The sequence below is a fragment of the Lampetra fluviatilis genome, chromosome 64 (assembly GCF_964198595.1).
Source record: "Lampetra fluviatilis chromosome 64, kcLamFluv1.1, whole genome shotgun sequence".
NCBI lineage: Eukaryota > Metazoa > Chordata > Hyperoartia > Petromyzontiformes > Petromyzontidae > Lampetra > Lampetra fluviatilis.
In genome coordinates this window covers 449,349-462,579 of record NC_136338.1, presented here as the reverse complement: position 1 = coordinate 462,579, position 13,231 = coordinate 449,349, and the positions used below count along the sequence as shown (strand labels likewise).

General features: G+C 56.5%; 1 protein-coding gene across 2 annotated transcripts; it reads right to left on the bottom strand.

Annotated features, from left to right (window-relative positions):
* Positions 1-3,959: 3,959 nt before the first annotated feature.
* Positions 3,960-13,231, bottom strand: LOC144951877 (uncharacterized). 2 transcript variants are annotated; one of them, XM_078882225.1, is made up of 4 exons: positions 12,944-13,231; positions 10,071-10,615; positions 8,583-8,981; positions 3,960-6,889 (listed from the first exon to the last, which is right to left on the bottom strand). In XM_078882225.1, exons 2-4 carry the CDS (start codon positions 10,242-10,244, stop codon positions 4,910-4,912), a joined length of 2,553 nt encoding a protein of 850 aa, XP_078738351.1. In that variant the 5' UTR covers positions 10,245-10,615; positions 12,944-13,231; the 3' UTR covers positions 3,960-4,909. The 2 variants fall into 2 exon arrangements, with proteins under 2 accessions (XP_078738351.1, XP_078738352.1); XM_078882226.1 differs by lacking the exon at positions 12,944-13,231 and adding an exon at positions 12,815-12,883.

Sequence of the window (13,231 nt, the reverse complement as noted above, 5' to 3'; positions counted from 1 at the left end):
CTCCGTCCGTCCGTCCGTGCGTGACGTGGGACCGCGCTGGCTCTCATTTAGACGGACTGACGTGAACCGGAATCCCTCGCGTAAAAGTTGTGTTGCCCTTAGCGAGCTTGCCCTGTAGAAAATCATTATCGCTGTGTCGTGTGTCTGCCCGTTTAAATTGGCACGACACGGGCTGGAGAAGAGATGGGGTGATATGGTACGGGAGGACGTGGAGCTGAGTGGACTTGCCGATGACTGGTACCAGCGGTGTCAAGATCGGCCTCCGTGGAGGAGGCTCGTGAAGGACGCTACTGGGCAGTTGGAGGCAGTCGCCCTCCAATGACAACGGAGGGTAGAGGAGCGACGCTCACAACGAGCGGAGCACCAGGCGGCTAAAATGCGGCAAGTTGAGACAGTAGGGGGCACAGGTGGTGCATCGGCCAATCATCTCAGTCAGTCAACCCATGGCACCTGGGTCTGTCCCGTCACCTCCTGTCAGCGAGCCTTCCACACTTCACGTGGCCTCAAAGTGCACCTGGCCTGGCACACAAGCGCCACGACGTCACCGTCGCTTCGTGGTGAATGTCGGATACTGGTGTCTGTCTTTGTGTGGAGGGTGCTCGCTAACAGCACTTGACTCAACAGTCTGTGAAGGCTATGTGGGGTTATCTTTGTCTTTGTGCGTGTGTTAGGAGTGGTGGTGCAGCGGTGAGCGCACTGCGCTACGAAACCGGCCACACGAGTTCGATTCCCGCTCACGGCTAACACCAGTGACGATTATCTGAACCGGTCCTGGGCCTCCCCTAGGTCGACTCGGCCTCAAATGAGTACCTGCGGTGTGTAGTAAACATCCCCACTGGGGAGACAAAGGTGGCCTGGCGTGGTTGCTGGCCACCCACCCCCTTGTGTGCAATGACGGCCTTCATAGGCGCTGCTACTTGCAAACAGCACTTGCCCCAAAAGTCTGTTCAGGCTATACGTGGGATCTTTGTCTTTGTACCCATCTGTCTGTGCGTCACGGGGGTGGGGTCAAGTTGCGTTGCTGTTCGGGACTCAACCCTGGAGGAAAGCGGTCACGATGACGGACGTACGCATGCACGTTGCACTTCTCTCGCACCGTACGTAGCCAACTGAGCTAGGCAATGAGGTGCGGGGGAAAGCGTGACCGGTCAAAGCGTTTTTACTACCCAGAAACTGGGGAGACAAAACAAAACCCACAGCGCTCGCAGGACAAAACGAGCCTTCTCCTGTCCACCTCCAGAGCGCCACGGTGGGGCTAGGAGATGTTAACTCCCTCGCCTGGTGTGCAGGAGGTCGTGGGTTTGATCCCGACCCTGACGATGCTTGCTGCTGCTGCTGCTGTATATTTGGAGTTTGCGTGTCTCCCTCTCTCCCCGTGGTCCGGTTTTTCCTTCCACATTTAGACTCAACGTCACGCGTTTAGTCTTTGACTGCGGCCATACACTTCCACACGATGACGACGATGATGCTGATGATGACGACGATGAGCCACTTCGTTGAACTATCAACATTTGTGGTGGCCAGGTCGCTTCTGAAAACGAGCTACAGAACTCGGTGGGACTTATCTGGTAAAAGAAAAAGTTTATCGTAGTTTTAGTTTATCTGCTCGTGTACATATCCATGTGACATGACAACACTCGATGTTGTACTAGAAAATAGAATATACAGATCATACATTTCCGATGATATAAATTGTCTATTATTGATATATATATGTGCGTGTGTACGTGTATTAGGGTGCCACTCAACACTCAGCATTGTTATCATCAAGGTCTCAGCCTCCTGTTGTTGTCCGTTTGCTGCTAAACTGAAGTCGCTGTGAGTTGAGAGAATTCCTGTTTACTGGGTGCTCGACAGAGCCGAGACATGGATCGCAGTCAAGACGGTCGTGGTGTCGGGGCACAGGTTAGTGGGCACCAAGGTGGTGAGATGTTAGCTACCTCGCACGGTATACAGGAGGTCGTGGGTTCAATCCCGAGCCTGACGCCTGCTGCTGTATATTTGGAAGAGGTTTTTTGGGGTTAGATCGCGTAAATGTGTCGTTAAAACCCGCCACCACTCGACACAGCCAACTAGTAAGGGTTGTCACGTAAACAACGTGGCCAATTCGTCACTAGTACAGCACGCCGGTGTGTTGGAGAGCCAAGCCATAACAAATGTGGCTGTCGCCTGATGAAGCTGGTTGTAATTACTGGCGGAACGTCACAGTACTCAGATTGTAAATGTTGTGGCTTGGCTCTCCAACACACCGGTGTGCTGTACTAGTACACTACACTATACACCACTACTATACACTTCACTATACACTACACTACTATACACTACACTATACACTGCACTACACACTACACTACTATACACACTAGTGCTGTACTAGTGACGAATTGGCCACATTCTGTTTACGTGACAACCCTCACTGGTTGGCTATGTCGGGTGGGGGCGGGTTTAACAACACATTTATATATTTACGCGATCTAACCCAACAAAACTTCTCATGGATATTGGTCGCAAAAGCCGACGTGTTAAACTGTATATTTGGAGTTTGCGTGTTCTCTCTCTGCCCGTGGTCACGTGGATTTTCCTCCGGTTTTTCCTTTCACTTATAGAATCAACGTCAGACGTTCAGAGTATTTGGATGCTGCTATAAATTTCCACGTGCCGATAAGTCACAACTTTGTTGAGCGCTGAATACGAGCCGGCGGTCCTTAACAAGTGACGTCACGATGCAGCATCTTTAAAGAGGCACCGCCTGCGGCTCCGGATCCGCAGGCTGCCCACCCCGATGTCGGGACGTAGCGGAAGAGGGGGCTTTGAGTGCGGAGGTGAGTGGGGAGCTGGAGAGTTGCGGAGTGCCACTCGATCCACGTCGCCGCAGTACTTGAGGCACATACGCAGAGAAGATCCAGACTAGATGAGTCAGTGAGTGAGTATTAGGTGCCAATCACAACAACCGCCATTGTTGTGGCGAATGGCGGTTGTTGGTGCCAATCAATACACAGAGTCACAGTACGAGAGGCATTGGTGCAGAGGACTCGGTCGCGAGTAGAATGAGATTCTGGGTCAGCGACCAGATGGAGAGGAGGGATTCGATCCCAGATGACTCCGAGACCTTTCCCAAGCGGGCATAGCAAGTGGCACCAGACTGTGCATACTGCTTACGGAACGGCTCTTGGTTTTGCTTGCGACATGGTAAGTTTCTCGACAGGCTTGCGTGTTACAAAGTGTTGAAATAAAACTTGACCGACCCATTGTTAATCCTGGAGCGGAACGTTGTGCATTCATCAATGTCGTGATGCCCGTTTGCCCCGGAAAGCCTCGCAGAGTCTCAAAGGCTCCCTTCACGTTTTTCACAGAACAAATGCGTGTGTGTGTCACTGCGTATCATTGGCGAGTGGTCGTGTAGCGGTGAGCGCGCTGCACTACCAAACTATCTTTATTTTACCAGGCAAGGCCCACTGAGATCATCATCGAACCCGGCAATCCGAGCTCAATTCCCGCTCACGGCCAACACCAGTCAGGGTTATTTGAACTGGTCCTGGGACTCCCCTAGGGTAGACTCGGCCTAAAATGAGTAATGTTCCTGGTGCGGCATGTAAGCACGACCAAGAGGGAGACAAAGGTGGCCGAGCGTGGTGCTGGCCACCCACCCCCCCCCTTCGTGTGCCGTGCCGGCCTTCACAGGTGCTACTCGCTAACAGCACTTGCCCCAACAGCCTGTTCAGGCTACATAGGGGATCTGTCTTTTTTTGTACCGTCCATAAAATTTCACAACAGCCGTAAGCTACGTTGGCGGTCGTGCAGTGAAGAGCACACTGCCGCTATGCGGACCGGTAATGTCATGTTCCATTCCCAGCCACAGGCTGCTTCTACCTCCAACTCCCGGCTCTACCAATCCTCACCGACTGGCTCGGTCAAGTATGGTCAAAGCACCCCCCCCAATTCACAACCAGACAGTGGTGGGGGACACCATCATCCAAGCAGCGCAACGACAAAGGGCTGTAAATATGTATTACAATTGCTGTCATATATATTAAAAAACAATGATAATACAATAACGATAGCGAGATAAATGTTAGAAAGTAGGTGACGGAGGCAACTGTGAACAGCTGCTGTCAGAAGAGATGCACACAAACAAGTTAGGCCGATGATAATAGTTTTTTCCCATTTTTTCTGGCAACAAAACAGTTGTGTTAAGATGTTAAAAGACCAAACTGAAACCTTTTACAAGGAATCATGTCTGCATTAACCACAATGCTTGTGGTCAGAATGCAAAAAAAAACACCGATAATATATGCATTGTCCTTGAAACTGATTGGTCCACACCAGAGACAGCTTTCTTTTGAGCCTCCTCTCAAACGGTGTTAGACCAGAGCACGCAAAAAGTTAGGCCTATCTGCTGTATTATTTTCAAGCCGTCAAAGCTGCCGTGCCGTTGTATACGTTAGACCACATAAGCAGCACCGGGACCATTAGCGGATTACTATTATTAATAAGGTGGCAAGGGGAAAACTAAACAAAAACTCAAAAACACCACCACTGCGATTGTATGAATAAAAACGAATCGCCAAGCTTTTGAATGACTCCCCCCACGCCCGTTAAAACCGGTGGAATAGCGGCACAGTTAAAACGATTACATTTCTCTTACACCCGGTAAGGCCCCGCCGAGTTGCGACATGGCGGGTGAATATTTGCTTTGGTCTGATTTCCACTTTCCCCACCGGCACAGCGTCCGAGCCAATCCGGCGTAGCGGCTGCGGCTGCTTCTTCCGGCGTGCCGTTGAGCCGAAACGGAGCCAGAGCCGCCAACACGTTCTGGCGACGCCGGCCTCGCCAAAATGCGGCAAAAACCGCGGTGGCCCGAAACTGGCGCCGGGTTCCCGGTGCCGGGCACCAGCGCGCTCCGCCCGACTCAGTAGGCGTAGTCCACGGCGGGCAGCCCGTGCCGGATCACCAGGAGCGCCGCTCCGAGCTCACCGTGCCACGAACGCGGCACTCGCTGACCCCACACGCAGTCGCCGGCGTCGTCGCCGCCACCGTCGCCGCCGTCACCAACGCCGCCACCATCGTCCTCCTCGCCGTCACCGTCACCGCAACCGCATGTCGGCGGCGCGGCCAACAACCGCCGAGCCAAACGTCCCAAACGGGGGAACCTGGAGCCGCCGCCGCAATCGCCGCCGGCAGAAACGGCGCCGGCAGCATCCTCGGCTCCGTCGCCCGCGCCCCACCAGGCGTGCGGGCACCGCGTGCGCTCCACCGGCGGCTCCAGCAGGTACACCGTCACCTCCTCCGCCGGGGAGAGGCGGGCGCCTGCCGGCCGGTGCTCCGCAATCACCTCCTCGAAGCGGCTCCAAATCTCCGAGGAGCCGCCGGCGCCGCCGCGCGCCGCTCCGCCGTGCCCGGCGCCGTCGCGGTCGTCGCCGTCGTCGCCGCCGCCAACGCCGGCGTCCTCGAGGAGCCAGGCGCGGGCGCGGGCGGCGGCGACGTCGCCGGAGAAGAAGGCGCACTTGAAGCGCGGATCGAGGACGGTGGCCAGCGCGGCGCAGCGGCACGACTCCAGGGCCTCGAGCGCGCGGCCCAGCGGCGCCAGCAGCCCCGCGCGCAGACCCTCCTCGTCCTCCTCCTCCTCGACGGCGCCGCCTCCGCCGGAGCCGCGGGCGTCGTCCGCGGCCAGCGTCCGGCGCTCCCCGGACGACGCCGGCGCCGCCGCCAGCGAGCGCAGCAGCACGCGCAGCAGGGGGATGGCGGCGCCCAGCGTGGCGTCGGGGCGCGCCAGCTCCCGTGCCACCTCCGCCACGGGCCGCAGCAGCAGCGCCAGCAGCTGCAGCAGCCGCTCCTGGCTCGCCGATAGACGCGGAAAGCTCCAGTTCGTGCCGGTCGCGCCGCCGCCGCCTTGCTTGTGCCGGCACGCCGAAGCTGAACGCAGCAGCCGGTACGCGCTCGTCCACCCGCCGGCGAGGCCCGCGGCGCCGGCGGGCGGGGGTCGCGAGTCGGCGTCTCCGCGGCCGGCGTGCCGCCCGCGCAGCGCCAGCAGCAGCCGCTCCGTGGCCGCGAGCGCCAACGCTCCGCGGGCGACGGCGACGCGCAGGAGGTGCGACGCGCACGGCGCCGCGGGCAGCGCCGCCAGGGCGGACGCCTCGCGCGCCAGCTCCTCCGCGCTCCCCACGGCCTCCGCGTCGTCGGCGAAATCGCCGGCGCCGCCGCCGCACACCAGCAGCACGGACACGCGCCGCACGCCCCAGAAGATCGCCTTCTGCAGCTCCTTGGCGACGGCGGCGGCGCGCGGCGGCGCGAAGTCGGTGGGCGCGCAGCGCACCAGCGCGCGGCGCCGGCAACCCTGCCGCCGGCGCTGCTGCTGCTGCTGGCGCCAGTGGGCCGCCATCAGGAGCCAGGGCTCCCCGTCGCCGGCGCGCAGCGTCCGGGCCGACAGCGCAACGCTGCGGGCGCCGCCCAGCAGGCAGAGCAGCCGGGCGCGCAGCGCCGCCAGGACATCGGGCACCACCCGTTCGGCGAGCAGCGCCGGCGAACCGGGCCGGTAGCCCGGGGAGAGGTGCGCCAGCAGGCGGCGGAAGCCGGCGTCGCGCACGCACGAGAGCGGGCGCCCGTCCTGCGCCACCATCTCCACCATCTTGCAGTCCAGGGGCACGACGCGCATCGCGCAGAACGGGGCGAACGCCGGCGCCGGCGCCGATGATGATGATGACAACGTTCGCGGCGACGCCATAGGACGGCCCCGCGTGTGGCCACGCACCTGCAGCTGATAATTATGTTGCGGACGCTGTTGCTGCTGATGCAGCTGATGATGATGTTGATGATGCTGCTGATGATGCTGCGTATGATGTTGAAATTGTGAGGGTATTTCCATGGAGACGTTGCTTACGTTGCCCTTTACCTGGGGGAAGACCAGAGATGCTATTGTGGCCAAAGCCAGAAATGCCACCACCAACTCCAGCACCACCACAACCACCACCACCACCACCGCATCACCACCAGAACCACTTCCGCAACCAACTCCACCACCTCCACCACCCATCACCACCACCACTACAAGCCCCTTCACTAACAACAACCAGCATTCGCCAATAAGTGGCTTGTGCCAGGCTATGTATACTTTAAGGCCACGTGAAGTGTCGAACGCCCGCTGACTGCATTTTAGCCCCCCAAGGCTCCGCTCGTTGTTGTCAGCGCCGCTCCTCTGCCCTCCATTGTCCATCACGAGCCTCTTCCATAGAGGCCCATCTCGACACTGGTGTTACCAGTCGTCGGCAAGTCCACTCAGCTCCACATCCTCTTCTACCACATCACTCCATCTTTTCTCTAGCCTGTGCCGCCTGTTTAGCCCCCTCTATCCAGCCGACCAAAAGCTGTTTTGGCATGCGGTGGCTGGGAACGCGGGCTAAATGACCCAGCCAATGCAGCCTTACCTGCTGGTGGAGCTCACCGATGGGACTTTGTCCACATCTTTCGAGGATTTGTGAGCTCCTCACATAATCCAGCCCTGGTTAAACCCAGGCTGGATCGTAGGCAGACCAGCCTAAATGTTTCTAACCGGTGAAGATGTTCTAATAGGGGGGTCCACGTTTCGCAAGCATAGAGAAGGGAGGGCATGACCGTGGCCGAGAAGACCCGAAGCTTCATGTGGAGCGACAGACAAGTTAGCTTCCAGTATTACGCAGCCGAGGAATAGATAATGCTGCGACTGCGACAGGAGGTCATGAAAGGCATCTAACTCATTGGCCTTGACTGCATCCCTCCACTGATCTTCGGTGGGGGCATAAGCAACCACCTCCACCACTCCTTGCCTCTGGTTGATGGGGAGGCGAGCCCACAGGAGACTGGGGCTTACAGCTTCCCACACCTCCCAGCCACACTCCCACGCCCTCTTCATTCTTTCGTTCACAAGAAGAGCCACTCTCTGTTGCTTTGCAGTCTCCTGCCCCCAGTAGAGGACTGTCCATCCCTCATGGTGATTGGAGCCAGAGCCAGTCTACCGGACCTCCTGAATACGGCAGAAATCCAGGGAGTACCGGGCCAGCTCCTGACAGAGGAGTGGCAGCTTCTTCTCCGCAGTGAGCATTCAAACATTCCACGTGGCCACCCGCAATGACTTTTTGCCATTTCTAGAGGAACTCCAAGGGTAAGGATTCAATCTCCTGGCTCCGCCAAATAGGATTTGGCCAGGAGACGTCATAGACGCCGGTCCCCCCGGAGCTTTCAGTACAAACTTAGTACGATATTTTTCACGAATTTTAGGGGTAGGCGAATTGAAAGTGGAGGTACCATCCTCTCGCACCTGTCCAGAGCCCCAATTTGGCCACTTGTGGTGGCTACAATGCACCATGAAGGGTATAGCTTATTGGAATTGTCCATCCCTCCATGGCATTGCTCACATCCACCACAGCATTACCATCCGGCACCCCTGAAATAGGGAGTTGTTGTTGCCCCACCACTACCATGAACACCACCACCCCCCCACCACCACATCATGCCCGATCACATCTCCACCACTCACCCTCCATGTCCCCTTCCCATCCTCCAAGTTGCTAACCATATCCTGCCTCCCCCCACCCCCCAAATTGACCAACCTCATTGATGCAGAACTTCATCTCCACGAGGCCGTTGTGGGGCCCTCCCTCGCTCCCATTGGCCGCAGCCACCACCACCGCGCTCGGCACGTTGGGCGACGCCGAGAAGTAGTCGACGGCGCCGCTGCCATCGGCGGCGCCACCGGCCCCCACCGGCGTGCCGGCCCCGCTGGGCACGCCGACGAGCACTGGCGGTACCTCTTCTCCGGCCTCCACGCACCACCGCTTGGCCGCTAGAAAGTCGTCGACGCTGCCGGCGCTACCGCTGCTGCCGCTGCTGCCGACGGGGTCGCCGATGATGGCGCCGCCCCCGGCGATGGCGCCGATGACGGCGTGGTGGTGGGGGTGAGTGGAGGAAGTCACGTGGGCTGTGTGCACCTTCTGCCGCTTGCGATATTCCTGGCAGGCGCCGCCGTTCCGCTGGCATTAGAGCCGATTCCGCCACGTCCCCCCCCCCCATACCGGGCTACCGGCGTTGGCCGCGCGTGTGACCGTGCGCGCGTGTGTCTGTGTGTGTCTGTGTTATTGGTAATAGTGGGAAGCGGGGGTTTAGGTGTTAGCGCGCTGTGCTACGAACCCGGCGGTCCGCTCGCGGCCACCAATGCCATCTACCCCCTCGTGTGCCGGCCTTCATAGGTGCTGCTACTCGCTAACAGCACTTCCCCCTTCTCCAGCACCTCCGATTAGCCACGGTTGGCTACGTACGGTGCCAAGGAAATTAAACACATGTAAACATACATGAATACCCAAGGCAAGACCCTGCTGAGAAGGAGGCTTATTGTGGCTTCCCAGGATAAGTATTTATTATTGCCTGCCAACAGTTCTGGCTGTGGCTTCAATGTGACGAAACTAAAAGTTTTTTTTATTTGACCCACTGAGCTACGTCGCTTTTGTTTTTTAAATCAGAAGTGACCTGACCATCACGAATTGCTGCACGAAGTGGCTGATCATTTTATAGTGTGGAAGTGGTGCTACATTGGGGGGGAGTGCAGGTGGTGCATCTGTCAGTCATCTCAGGAGGTCAACCCATATGACACCTGGGCCTGTGCGGCGAGCCTTCCACACTTCACACGATGGCGGCCTCAAGGTGCACCGAGAAACTCAACAGTTTATTTTTATTTTACCAGGTAAGGCCCACTGAGCTATATAAGGTACTCGAATTGTAAATGTTGTGGGTTTAATCTCCAACACACCGTTTAGTGCAACACTAGTAACGAATTGGCACGTTTTGTTTTACGTTACTAATTGGCTGTGTTGGGTGGTGGCGGGTTTAACGACAGATTTATATTCAGAAGCCTACGTGTTAAACTATATACGCAGACATCACAAATGATAACATCTCAACGAAGCGGCCTATCGTCATCGTGCGGGAATTCATAGCAGCAGCCAACTCCCCTAAACGTGTGACGTTGATCCTAAATGTGGAGTGAACAACCGGAAGACACCAGGGCGAGGCAGTTAACATTCCGCACAACGCCGCCGGCTCACCTGGTAGGCGACCTTGTGGTGCAGCCACAGGTGGCTGATGAGGTTGGTGGTGGTGTAGTCGGAGGCACGCCGCCCCCCCCGGGACACCTTGGCGCCACACAGCTTGCAGTCGGCGCGGTTCGGTGTCTCCGCGTTCAACTCGAAGAAGTTCCAGATCTGGCTGTAGCGCCGCATGGTGGCCCCGGTGCCGTCCCCGCTACTGCCGTCTCCGCCGTCTTGCTCTTCTAGTCAGCGGGCTCACCGAGCCGGTTAGCGGGGCTCACCTAACCGGTTAGCGGGGCTCACCGAGCAGTAACCGGTTTACATCTTGCCATGGACTTGGCGAGCATCGGCTCTGGGGTTCAGCGCCGGATCGGCAGTTTGATGGCAGTTCAGTGGTGGTCCAGTGGCAGTTCAGTGGTGGTTCACTAGCGGTTCAGTGGTGGTTCAGGTGTGGTTCAGGTGTGGTTTAGTGGTGGTTTAGTAGCAGTTCAGTGGTGGTTCAGCGGCGGTTCAGCGCCAGGTGCGTTGGTGTTTAATGGAGTCGCACAACTCCCGACTCCGATCTGAAATCGAAATGTACAATCAGCTCCAGTGATGTAAGCGCCACTCATGTAGTCTACGGCACACAAACTCGTTATGATGCGGAACGCGCTCCATTGTAATGCGCCGTTATAAAGCGGACCGCATGCCGTGGTTATAACACAGTTTCTGAGCCGTCAATGGATTATTTTCTTGGGCTGCACGGCTGAGCGGAGCGATACGGTACGTGGAACGACACAGTCACGCAGATGTCCCGGCATCTCACCGCGTGGCGTGCGTAGTCCGTCGCATCTCGCCAAACTTTAACGTGACTACTTTGCCATTACTACTTTGTGTATTGGGAATTTTTTTCGATTAACTTGACTACCGCTACTACGAGCAGTGGTGCGTTATAAAAACGAGGACCTCGCTAGATATACGAAGGACATACGAAGTTTGGCTGGAGGTTACAACCCGACATCATCCGTACGGAGGAGGGGAGGGGGAGCACTCGAGCAGGTGGTCTGCGCTCCTTCAACAGACGAGGATCAGCAAAATGGCGGGAGTTCTCTGTATGTGTGTACATTGAACTTCATTCGAACGGTACGTAGCCAACCGTGCTCAATCGGAGATGCGGGAGGATAACAAACTAAACACAAAAGGTAATTTTAAAGAAACGAGTTTTCAATCTAGATTATTTAGAAGTGCAGAGCTCCAATGGCTTCTTAATATCAGAGGGAAGAGCGTTCCAGACGGCCACATCATTTACATCACCACCACCATCATCTATGTTGAACTTCATTCGCACCGTACGTAGCCAAGCGTGCTACTCAGTGGTGCGGGGGAAGAGCGTCCCAGACTACAGGCAGCCATGTACTTCGTCACGTACCCAAGTTTGTTGAACTTATTTTGCGCGCTTTCAGATGTGCTTCTGCGGCCACCTGAAGAAACCCATACCTTGCGCGAGGGGGCAACGCTCTATCCCCGTACAGACGAAATAAACTGATGGACATTAGTTTAACACGTCGGCTTTCGGGACCAATATCATCCATAAGAGGTTTCTTTTGGGTTAGATCACGTAAAAAATGTGTCGTTAAACCCTCCACCACCCGACACAGCCAACTAGTGAGGGTTGTCACGTAAACAGAACATGACAATTCGTCACTAATACAGCACTAACCGATGTGTTGGAGAGCCAAGCCACAACATTTACCATCGGAGTACGACGTTTGGCCAGTAATTACAACCAGCTTCATCAGGCGACAGCCACATTTGTGAAGAAGTCCACTTGTTTCGTTCTTTAAATGAGATTGGCTTGCACGTGTCGCTGTACCGCCTCCTCCAGGCAGAGCCAGGGGTACGGGGCTCCTCCTCGACCCCCACCCGCGGGGAGGGAGGAGTTTCGTGGCCCATCTCTGTGTGAACCACCAACCCTCGCCTCCACGGTGCCGGATCACGAGACGTGCATAGCCAACACCGCCACCACTTCCAAGCTTACTACACACGCACGCGTATAACACGCTACGCACGTGTATAACACCACACACACGTGTATAACACCACACACACGTGTATAACACTAGACACACGTATAACACCACACACACGTATAACACCACACACACACACGTGTATAACACTAAACACACACGTGTATAACACTACACACACGTGTATAACACCACACACACGTGTATAACACTAGACACACGTATAACACCACACACACGTATAACACCACACACACACACACGTGTATAACACTAAACACACACGTGTATAACACCACACACACGTGTATAACACTAGACACACGTATAACACCACACACACACGTCTATAACACCACACACACACACACGTGTATAACACTAAACACACACGTGTATAACACTACACACACGTGTATAACACTACACACACGTGTATAACACTACACACACGTGTATAACACTAAACACACACGTGTATAACACCACACACACGTGTATAACACCACACACACACACGTCTATAACACCACACACGCAGCACAGCACATGCTACTAACATACTGTAAATGTGCTGTAGACGTAACCTGCTGGACATCCGTCACAGAGGTTTATAGGTCGCGAGATGTACTGTACACGCGCACTGTACGTGTCCCACTGTACAGGCTGTTCCTGGTGTCTTACGACTTCACAACGGACCCCCAACATGTATTTGTCTTCTCCTTTGCACGTCCATCCCTCCTTAAAACGAACCTTACGTCTAAGGGGAACAACTGCTCATGAGCCAGAGGCATCGCGCTACGGGGGATGACCATCAGCGCCGAGTGGAGCAGCAGCATCGTCGGTTCCCTCGCGCGGGGAGAACGCGGCCACGACTCTCACCGCGGGCGGGCGAGCGGGCGACGAGGTGGACAACTTTCTACAGCGCTGGTGATGACGCTGAAGAGGAAGGAGGAGGTGGAGGAGGAGAGGGGAGCGCGCTACACAACTCCTTCACGGCACTGGAAGCCGCCATTGTCGGTGGGGGGCACGAGGGACCGCGGTCAACCGCACCCACCGTTGTCGCCACCACGCTCCCTGCGGCCGAGGTTTCTCTACCGCAAAGGGGTCCGCGGCGATTTGCATCAGCTGGGAGACAGCTTGTGGTCACGCCCAGGGGACATCTCGGTC

What these genes read in the sequence shown, in the direction of transcription:
- LOC144951877 (XM_078882225.1), bottom strand. Translation starts at nt 10,244, where the DNA reads ATGCGGCGCTACAGCCAGATCTGGAACTTCTTCGAGTTGAACGCGGAG. An exon ending in ACCACAAGGTCGCCTACCAG is followed by an intron (nt 8,982 to 10,070) that starts GTGAGCCGGCGG and finishes GGCGCCTGCCAG; the next exon opens with GAATATCGCAAGCGGCAGAA. An exon ending in TGAAGTTCTGCATCAATGAG is followed by an intron (nt 6,890 to 8,582) that starts GTTGGTCAATTT and finishes GTCTTCCCCCAG; the next exon opens with GTAAAGGGCAACGTAAGCAA.